Here is a 10,435-nt window from a genome sequence, read left to right on the forward strand (position 1 = left end):
CGAACCCCCCCAGACCCACTCACAACACCTCAGAACTGCCCCAAAACCCCTCAGAAACACCCCAAAACCCCTCAGAACTGCCCCAAAATCCCCCAGAACTGCCCCAAAATCCCCCAGAACTGCCCCAAACCCCCCCCCAGACCCTCTCTGGAGAACCCCCGAACCCCCAGACCTCCCTGGAGCCCCCCCAAAACCCTCCCAGATCCCCCCAGAACCCTCCAGACCCCCTCACAACCCCTCAGAACCACCCCAAAACCCCTCAGAACTGCCTGAAAACCCCTCAGAACCGCCCTCAATCCCCTCAGAACTGCCCCAAAACCCCTCCAGAACCGCTCCTAAACCCCTCAGAACCGCCCCAAAACCATCCCCGACCCCCCCCACAGCCCCCTGAAGCCCCCAGACCCCCAAACCCGCCCCAGCTCCCCCCAGGACCCCCCGAGCTCCTCTCGCCGCCGCTCCGCGCCCCCTTTTCCCCGGGGGGGGATTAAAGTTTCCGTGTCCCCCCTAATCGGACTCCCCCGGGGCGACCCGAAAATCCGGGATTAGGGGGGGGGGCAGCTCCGGCCCCCCCGGGGGGGAATTGGGGTCAGGCCTGGGGGGCCCCTCGGGGTGACCCCCCCGGGCAGCGCCCCCCGACCCCCGGGACCCCCGGGCCCCCCCGTGGGTGCAGAAGGGGATGGGGGGGGACACCCCAGGACCCCAAATTTGAGCCCCCCCCACTCGTTAATCCGCCCCCCCCCCCGAGTTAATTGCTAATTAGGGCTGTGGCTATTTTTGGGGGGCGGGGGGGGTGGGGCTCCCCCCGTGCCCCACTTGGCCCCGAGCCGGAGCCCCCCGTGATGTAACGCGGCCCCGTGACCCCGATTTGGGGGGCAGAGGGGGGGTCCGACCCCAAAATGTGGGTCAGGAACGGGCCCCGAGCCCCCGGTGTGGGGCAGGACCCCAAAATGTGGGGTGGGAGCGGGCCGGGGGTCCTCGGTGTGGGGCGGGACCCCGATGTGGGGCGGGAGGGGCTCAGGACCCCGTTGTGGGGCGGGAGGGGGGGTCGGGACCCAGATATGGGGCAGGGGGGCTTTAGGACCCCTCAATGTGGGTCAGGACCTCCCAGTGTGGGTCAGGAGGGGGCTGGGGGGACCCACAATTTTGTGGGGTGGGGGGGGCCAGGACGCCCGATGTGGGGAAAGAAGGGGGGTTCAGGTCCCCGCTATGGGGCAGGACCCCAATGTGGGGCTGGGGCACATCCCGGGGGGGGCAGCGCTGGTCCTGGGGGGCTCAGCCCCACAGTTGGGGGTCCTGGGGAAGCCAATTTGGGTCCCGGGGGGCCCAGTCAGGAACTGGGGGAGGGGAATTGGCGCTGGGGTTTGGGGGGTCCCGGGGGTCTCTGGGGGTCCCGATTTCCATTCTGTGGGTCTCTGGGGGTCCCGATTTCCATTCTGGGGGTCTTTGGGGGTCCCGATTTCCATCCCGGGGGTCTCTGGGGGTCCCGATTTCCATCCCGGGGGTCTCTGGGGGTCCCGATTTCCATCCCGGGGGTCTCTGGGGGTTCTGGTTTCAATTCTGGGGGTCTCTGGGGGTCCCAATTTCCATCCCGGGGGTCTCTGGGGGTCCCGATTTCCATTCTGGGGGTCTTTGGGGGGTCCCGATTTCCATTCTGGGGGTCTCTGGGGGTCCCGATTTCCATTCTGGGGGTCTCTGGGGGTCCCGATTTCCATTCCGGGGGGTCTCTGGGGGTCCCGATTTCCATTCTGGGGGTCTCTGGGGGTCTCTGAGGGTCCTGATTTCCATTCTGGGGGTCTCTGGGGGTCTCAATTTCCATTCTGGGGGTCTCTGGGGGTCTCAATTTCCATCCCGGGGGTCTCTGGGGGTCCCAATTTCCATTCTGGGGGTCTCTGGGGGTCTCAATTTCCATCCCGGCGGTCTCTGGGGGTCCCGATTTCCATCCCGGGGGTCTCTGGGGGTCCCGATTTCCATCCCGGGGGTCTCTGGGGGTCCCGTGGGGCCCAATTTGGATTTGGGGGGGGAGTGGAAATTATCCAGAGAACCTCGGGGCAGTCTGTACGAACGCCGCGTTTTGGGGGTCCCGGGGGTCCCGGGGGTGCCGGGGGTTTCCGGGGGTGCCGATCTCCATCCCGGGGGTCCCGCTGTGACCGGGGGGGTCCCGGGGGGGCAGTGGGGACCCCGGGGGGGGCAGGGCCCAGGAAGCAGCGGGGGATTAGCGCTGGCGTCAATCCCATCAGCTCACCCCGGCTGCTCAGGTGAGCCCGGGGCGTCCCCCCCACCCGCCGCCCCAATTAAGGGATTTGGGGGGGGTCGGGGCTAATCCGGGGGCGGGGGGCGGTATAAGAGCAGGGGGGCGCGGGCGGCCGGGGCAGTGGCGCGGGTGGCACTCGGGGACACGATGGCCACGGGCGTTTGGGACGGGGCGGTTTTCGCCGCGCGACGGCGACACGACGACGAGGACACCACGCGCGACAGCATCTTCACCTACACCAACAGCAACAACACGCGCGGTGAGCGGGGGACACCGGGGACACCGCGGGAGGGGGCCTGGGGGCGCTTTGGGGCAGTTTTGGGGTGGTTTGGGGCAGTTTTGGGGTGGTTTGGGGTTGGCGATAACGGTACGCCAATGGTAGAGACACGTGTGGTGAAGATGTTGGGGACATCAGGGGACACAGAGAGGCATGAGGGACACTGAAGGACATCAGGGGACACTGGGGGACATCAGGGGGACACCGGGGGAGGGGGCCTGGGGGCGGTTTGGGGCGGGTTTGGGGAGTTTTGGGGAGTTTTGGGGAGTTTTGGGGTTGGCGGTGAAGGTACGCCAATGGTAGAGACGCGTGGTGAAGATGTTGGGGACATCAGGGGACATCAAGGGACACAGAGAGCCATGGAGGGACACTGAAGGACATCGGGGGACACCGGGGGGACACGCAGGGACACCGGGGGAGGGGGCCTGGGGGAGTTTTGGGGTGGTTTGGGGCGGTTTTGGGGTTGGCGGTGAAGGTACGCCAACGGCAGAGACGCGCGCGGTGAAGGTCTTGGGGACATCAGGGGACATCAAGGGACACAGAGAGCCATGGAGGGACACTGAAGGACATCAGGGGACACTGGGGGACATCAGGGGGACTCGGGGGGACATGGGGGGAGGGATTTTGGGGGAGTTTGGGGTGGTTTGGGGGGGTTTTGGGGTCGATGGACATCGATGGCAACAACGCGCGGTGAAGGTGTGGAGGGACGTGGGGGACATGGGGGGACAAAAGGGGCAGGAAGGGACATCAGGGGTGACCAAAAGGCACGAGGGGACATGAGGGGACATGAGGGGACACAGGGGGAGCATTTTGGGAGGGTTTTGGGGGAGTTTTTTGGGTCAACAGTCAGCACATGCCAAACTGTATCGACGGCAGCGAAGATCTGGTGGGACATGGGGGGACACGAGGGGACACAGAGGGACATGAGGGGACACAAAGGGACACCAGGGGATCATTTTGAGGGTGATTTTGAGGAGTTTTAAAGAGTTTTGGGGTCAATGATCAACGTTTGCCAACCTGTACCGATGGCAGCGACGCAATGAAGATGTGAGGGGACATGGGGGGACATGGGGGGACATGGGGAGGACATGGGGGGACATGGGTGGACATGAGGGGACATGGGGGGACATGGGGAGGACATGGGGGGACATGAGGGGACATGGGGGGACATGGGGGGACATGGGGGGACATGGGGGGACATGAGGGGTCACAAAGAGACACCAGGGAATCATTTTGAGGGAGATTCGAGGGAATTTTGAGGTCAACACCAACCTCTGCCACCACTGCCACCACACCCAGCGGGCTCGAGGTGACACGAGGTGACACGAGGTGACACGAGGTGACACGAGGGTCACTCACGGCCACCACCGCTGACCCCGCGCTGCCCCCAGGTCCCTTCGAGGGCCCCAACTACCACATCGCGCCGCGCTGGGTGTACAACCTGACGTCGCTGTGGATGATCTTCGTGGTGGTGGCCTCGGTGTTCACCAACGGGCTGGTGCTGGTGGCCACGGCCAAGTTCAAGAAGCTGCGGCACCCCCTGAACTGGATCCTGGTCAACCTGGCCGTGGCCGACCTGGGCGAGACGGTCATCGCCAGCACCATCAGCGTGGTCAACCAGATCTTCGGCTACTTCATCCTCGGCCACCCCATGTGCGTCATCGAGGGCTACACCGTCAGCGCCTGCGGTCAGTCGGGGCGGGGTGTGGGGTGTGGGGCACGGGGTGTGGGGCACGGGGTGTGGGGCACGGGGTGTGGGGTACGGGGTGTGGGGACATGAGGATGTGGTGTGGGCAGTCTGGGGACAGAGAAATGGGGGTGGGATGTGGGTCACGGATGTAGGGCTGGGGTGAGGGACAGGAGTGTGGGTCAGAGATGAGGCTCACAGATGTGGGTCATGGATATGGGTCATGGATATGGGTCAGAGATGTGGGTCATGGATATGGGCCAGGGATATGGGTCACAGATGTGGGTCAGAGATGAGGGTCACAGATGTGGGTCATGGATATGGGTCAAGGATATGGGTCATGGACATGGGTCAGGGATATGGGTCAGGGATATGGGTCACAGATGTGGGTCACAGATATGGGGCTGGGATGTGGGTCAGGGCTGAAGGTCATGGGTATGGGGCAGGGATGTGGGTCAGGGATGTGGGTGACGGATATGGGGCAGGGATGTGGGTCACAAATGTGGGTCAGGGACTCTCTGTGGGTCTGGGCGCTATGGGGCAGCCCCATACCCACCCAACCCCCGCAGCAATCCCAGCACTCTGTCCCCACAGCCAGGACGTTATGGGGCTGTCTATGGGGTTCTGTGGGTTGGGGCTCTATGGGGCCGCGCTCTGTGGGGCGCTGTGGGTCCGGGCGCTATGGGGCAGCCCCATAACCCCCCACCCCCCGCAGGCATCACGGCGCTCTGGTCCCTGGCCATCATCTCCTGGGAGCGCTGGTTCGTGGTCTGCAAACCCTTCGGCAACATCAAGTTCGACGGGAAGCTGGCGGTGGCCGGAGTCCTCTTCTCCTGGATCTGGTCCTGCGCCTGGACCGCGCCCCCCATCTTCGGCTGGAGCCGGTGGGGAGGGGTCCCCGGGCCTGGGGAGGGGGCTGGGGGTGGCACAGGTGTGCCCAGGGGGTCGCAGGGGTGACACGAGTGTCCCCAGGGCCTGGGGAGGGGGCTGGGGGTGACAGGAGTGTCCCCAGGGGGTCACAGGGGTCACACGGGTGTCCCCAAGGTGTGGGGAGGGGTCCGGGCCGGGGTCCTCTTCTCCAGGATCTGGTCCTGCGCCTGGACCGCGCCCCCCATCTTCGGCTGGAGCCGGTGGGGAGGGGTCCCAGGGCCTGGGCAGGGGGCTGGGGGTGGCACGGGTGTGCCCAGGGGGTCACAGGGGTGACAGGAGTGTCCCCAGGGGGTCACACTGGTGTCCCCAGGGGGTCACAGGGGTCACACTGGTGTGCCCAGGGGGTCGCAGGGGTCACACGAGTGTCCCCAGGGGGTCACAGGGGTGACACGAGTGTCCCCAAGTCCTTGGGAGGGGGCTGGGGGTGACAGGAGTGTGCCCAGGGGGTCACAGGGGTGACACGGGTGTGCCCAGAGGGTCGCAGGGGTCACACCGGTGTCCCCAGGGGGTCACAGAGGTGACATGAGTGTCCCCAGGGGGTCACGGGGGTCACACCAGTGTCCCCAGGGGGTCACACGGGTGTCCCCAGGGGGTCACAGGGGTCACACCCATGTCCCCAGGGGGTTGCAGGGGTCACACCAGTGTCCCCAGAGTTGTCAGGACCCCGAGATCCCTTGGGGTCCCCTGAACCTGGAACCCTCATGAGGAATTTGGGGGGGGGTCGGGTCCTTTTTGTCACCCCTGCCCCCCGATGTCCCCCCGGGCAGGGTCTGGGGGGTTCCATGGGGGTGTTCAGGTGTCCCCAGGTGTCCCCAGGTGTCCCCAAGGTGGGCCTGGGGGTCATCCCCTGAGGTTCCCAGGGGTCCCCCAGACCCGGATCCTTCCCGAGGGATTTGGGGGGTCCCTTTTTGTCACCCCTGACCCCGATGTCCCCCGGGCAGGTACTGGCCCCACGGGCTGAAGACGTCGTGTGGGCCCGACGTGTTCAGCGGCAGCACGGACCCGGGGGTGCAGTCCTACATGGTGGTGCTGATGGTCACCTGCTGCTTCTTCCCGCTGGCCGTCATCATCTTCTGCTACCTGCAAGTCTGGCTGGCCATCCGCGCGGTGAGGAGACCCCCAAAAACCCCCACCCCAAAAAAAACCCACCCCAAAAAATGCCCACCCCAAAAATCCCCACCCCAAAAAAACCCCACCCCAAAAAACCCCAGGGAAAAAAATCCCCACCCCAAAAAACCCCCACCCCAAAAAATCCCCACCCCAAAAAATCCCCACCCCAAAAAATCCCCACCCAAAAAATCCCCACCCAAAAAACCCCCACCCCAAAGAACCCCCACCCCAAAGAACCCCCACCCCAAAAACCCCCACCCCAAAAACTCCCCACCCCAAAAAATCCCCACCCCAAAAAATCCCCACCCCAAAAAATCCCCACCCCAAAAAATCCCCACCCCAAAAAATCCCCACCCCAAAAATCCCCACCCCAAAAATCCCCACCCCAAAAACCCCCACCCCAAAAAATCCCCACCCCAAAGAACCCCGGGGGAAAAAATCCTGAATTGAAAAAAAAAATCCCGTCCCCAAAGCCCCTCCCCACACACCCAGACATCCTCAGGACCCCCCAAACCCTCCCAGGACCCCCAAACCCCCCCAGGACCCCCCTAACCCCTCAATCTCCCCCCCAAGGCCCCCCAAACCCCCCCAGGACCCCCCTAACCCCCAATCTCCCCCTACAGGTGGTGACCCAGCAGAAGGAGTCACATTTTGTACCCCTCTAAGCCCCCTAACCCCCACTTTAAATCCCATTACACCCCCGAAACCCCATGGTAACCCCCCCAAACCCCTCCAGGACCCCCCAGGACCCCCCTAACCCCCAATCTCTCCCCCCAGGTGGCGGCGCAGCAGAAGGAGTCGGAGTCGACGCAGAAGGCGGAGAAGGAGGTGTCGCGCATGGTGGTGGTGATGATCTTGGCCTACTGCTTCTGCTGGGGGCCCTACACCATCTTCGCCTGTTTCGCCGCCGCCAACCCCGGCTACGCCTTCCACCCGCTGACCGCCGCCCTGCCCGCCTTCTTCGCCAAGAGCGCCACCATCTACAACCCCATCATCTACGTCTTCATGAACCGGCAGGTGGGGGGCACCTGGGGGCACCTGGGGGCACCAATGGGCACCTACGGGCACCTATGGGCACCTGGGGGTATGGGATATGGGATATATGGGGTATGGGATATATGGGATAGTGCCACCATCTACAACCCCATCATCTACGTCTTCATGAACCGGCAGGTGAGGGGCACCTGGGGGCACCTATGGGCACCTGGGGGCACCTGGGGGCACCTATGGGCACCTGGGGGCACCTATGGGCACCTATGGGCATGGGGGTATGGGATATGGGGTATGGGGTATATGGGGTAGAGCCACCATCTACAACCCCATCATCTACGTCTTCATGAACCGGCAGGTGAGGGGCACCTGGGGGCACCTGGGGGAGCCTGGGGGTACCTATGGGCATGGGGGATATGGGGTGTGGGGTATGGGATATATGGGATATGGGGTGTGGGATAGAGCCACCATCTACAACCCCATCATCTACGTCTTCATGAACCGGCAGGTGAGCCTGGGGCACCTGGGGGCACCTGGGGGAGCCTGGGGGCACCTGGGGGCACCTGGGGGCACCTATGGGCATTGGGATATGGGATATGGGGTATGGGATATATGGGGTATATGGGATACAGCCACCATCTACAACCCATCATTTACATCTCCATGTCCCCCCTGTCTGTCCCCGTGTCCCCCTGTCTGTCCTCTGTCTGTCCCCTGTCTGTCCCCATGTCCCCCATGTCCCCCGTGTCCCCCGTGTCCCCGCAGTTCCGGAACTGCATCCTGCAGCTCTTCGGGAAGAAGGTGGACGATGGCTCCGAGGTGTCCACCTCACGCACCGAGGTGTCCTCGGTGTCCAACTCCTCCGTGTCCCCCGCCTAGGGACCCCCGCCGCCCCCTCCCCAATAAAGCTTTGTACCTCCCGGACCGCTGTGCCGCCCGTGTCACCTCCCCGCGCTGTCCCCAATGTCCCCAATGGCTCTGGGGGTCCTCGGTGTCCCCTCCTTGGTGTCCCAAATGTCCCCAATGGCTCTGGGGGTCCTCAGTGTCCCCTCCTTGGTGTCCCCAGAGCCCTGGGGATCTTCAGTGTCACCTCCCCGCGCTGTCCCCAGTGTCCCCAATGGCTCTGGGGGTCCTCAGTGTCCCCTCCTTGGTGTCCCCAATGGCTCTGGAGGTCCCCTCCTTGGTGTCCCCAATGTCCCCAATGGCTCTGGGGGTCCCCGGTGTCCCCTCCTTGGGAGGGTGTCCCATGTCCCAATGCCCTGGGGAGGTGGCGTCACCCAGGGGTGTCCCCAGTGTCCCAGTCAGGGGGTCCCCAATGCCCCCAATGGCTCTGGGGGTCCTCAGTGTCCCCTCCTTTGTGTCCCCAGAGCACTGGGGATCTTCAGTGTCACCTCCCCGCGCTGTCCCCAATGCCCCAAATGGCTCTGGGGGTCCCCGGTGTCCCCTCCTTTGTGTCCCCAATGTCCCATCGCCTTTGGGGGTGGCACCACCCCCGGGACGTCCCCCCGGGGGTCCCCAACCCTTCCATCAGCCCCTGGGGGTGTCACCCCCCCAAATCCCCCCCAAATCCCCCCCAAATCCCCCCCGGGTCCCCCCAAATCCCCCCCAAATCCCCCCCGGGTCCCCCCAAATCCCCCCCAAATCCCCCCCGGGTCCCCCCAAATCCCCCCCAAATCCCCCCCGGGTCCCCCCAAATCCCCCCCGGGTCCCCCCAAATCCCCCCCGGGTCCCCCCAAATCCCCCCAAATCCCCCCAAATCCCCCCCGGGTCCCCCCAAATCCCCCCCGGACCCCGGGGAGCGACCGCGGCCGCTGGCCCCGCCCCCGCCAGCTCGCAGCCAATGGGAAGCGCTCCCGCTGCGCGCGGCTCTGCTATTGGACAAAAGAGATGTCAATTATCGCTGCAGCAAGCAGCCAATCAGGAGCAGGGGTGGGGCGAAAAGGGGCGTGATCTAGTGGAGGTGATGTCATCGCACCTGGCCACGCCTCCCGCGCGTTCTCATTGGTGAAAAAAGGCGGGAGGGGCGCGCGCCGCGCTGTGATTGGCGGGGAGGGGGCGGGGAAAGGGGCGGGGCCAGAGGAAAAGGCACGTGGAGGGGGGACAGGGATGGGGAAGGGGACGGGGCTGGGGACACGGACACAGGGACAGGGACGGGGACAGGGATGGGACAGGGAAGGGGACACGGCACAGGGATGGGACAGGGACGGGGAGAAGGACAGGGACAGGGATGGGGATGGGACAGGGATGGGGACAGGGATGGGACAGGGACGGGGATGGGGACACGGGACAGGGATGGGGATGGGACAGGGATGGGGACAGGGATGGGACAGGGACGGGGATGGGGACAGGAATGGGGACAGGGATGGGGACAGAGACGGATGGGGATGGGACAGGGTTGGGACAGGGACAGGGACAGGGATGGTGTCAGGGATGGGGATGGGGACACGGGACAGGGATGGGGACACGGCACAGGGACGGGACAGGGATGGGGACAGGGACATGGCACAGGGATGGGACAGGGACACGGAATGGGACACGGGACAGAGACAGGGACGGGGATGGGGACGGGGATGGGGACAGGGATGGGACAGGGACAAGGATGGGACAGGGACAAGGATGGGGACAAGGACAGTACTGGGATGGGACAGGGATGGGGACGGGGATGGGGAGAGGGACAGGGAGAGGGACAGGGATGGGGATGGGACAGGGATGGGGATGGGGACAGGGACAAGGATGGGGACAAGGACAGTAGTGGGATGGGACAAGGATGGGGACAGGGGTAGGAGAGAGATGGGGACAGGGATAGGGACAAGGACAGGGACAGGAAAGGGACACGGGGCTGTCCCCTAAGGTGACACTGTCCCTGGTGTCCCCACACCTTCTGTCCCTTGCATCCCCCATCCGTGGGTCCCCGTGACCCCCATCCCCTGTGTCCCTGTCCCGCTGTCCCCTGTGTCCCCGTGTCCCAATGTCCCCTGTGTCCCCCTGTCCCACTGTCCCCTCTGTCCCCTGTGTCCCCTGTCCCACTGTCCCACTGTCCCCTGTGACCCCCCGTACCCCCCCAGGTGTGGCCTGGCCCTCCAAGGGATGGGGACACGGAGGTGACCCCCGGGGAGGGGGGACACCCTGGTGGGGACAGGTGACACCGAGGAGGGGACAGGTGAGACACGGGGGGGGGGGTGACACGGGG

At 65.0% G+C, this 10,435-nt stretch overlaps 1 protein-coding gene across 1 annotated transcript; it reads left to right on the forward strand.

The window, feature by feature from the left end:
- Positions 1-2,373: 2,373 nt before the first annotated feature.
- Positions 2,374-8,169, forward strand: LWS (LWS opsin). Its single transcript, NM_001076702.1, is given in 6 exon segments — positions 2,374-2,510; positions 3,920-4,216; positions 4,931-5,099; positions 6,087-6,252; positions 7,033-7,272; positions 8,011-8,169. Coding segments are annotated over 6 exon segments (1,098 nt in total). The 5' UTR covers positions 2,374-2,398; the 3' UTR covers positions 8,125-8,169.
- The last annotated feature ends 2,266 nt before the right edge of the window (positions 8,170-10,435 follow it).

The sequence above is a fragment of the Taeniopygia guttata genome, chromosome 31 (genome assembly GCF_048771995.1).
Source record: "Taeniopygia guttata chromosome 31, bTaeGut7.mat, whole genome shotgun sequence".
Classification (NCBI taxonomy): Eukaryota; Metazoa; Chordata; class Aves; order Passeriformes; family Estrildidae; genus Taeniopygia; species Taeniopygia guttata.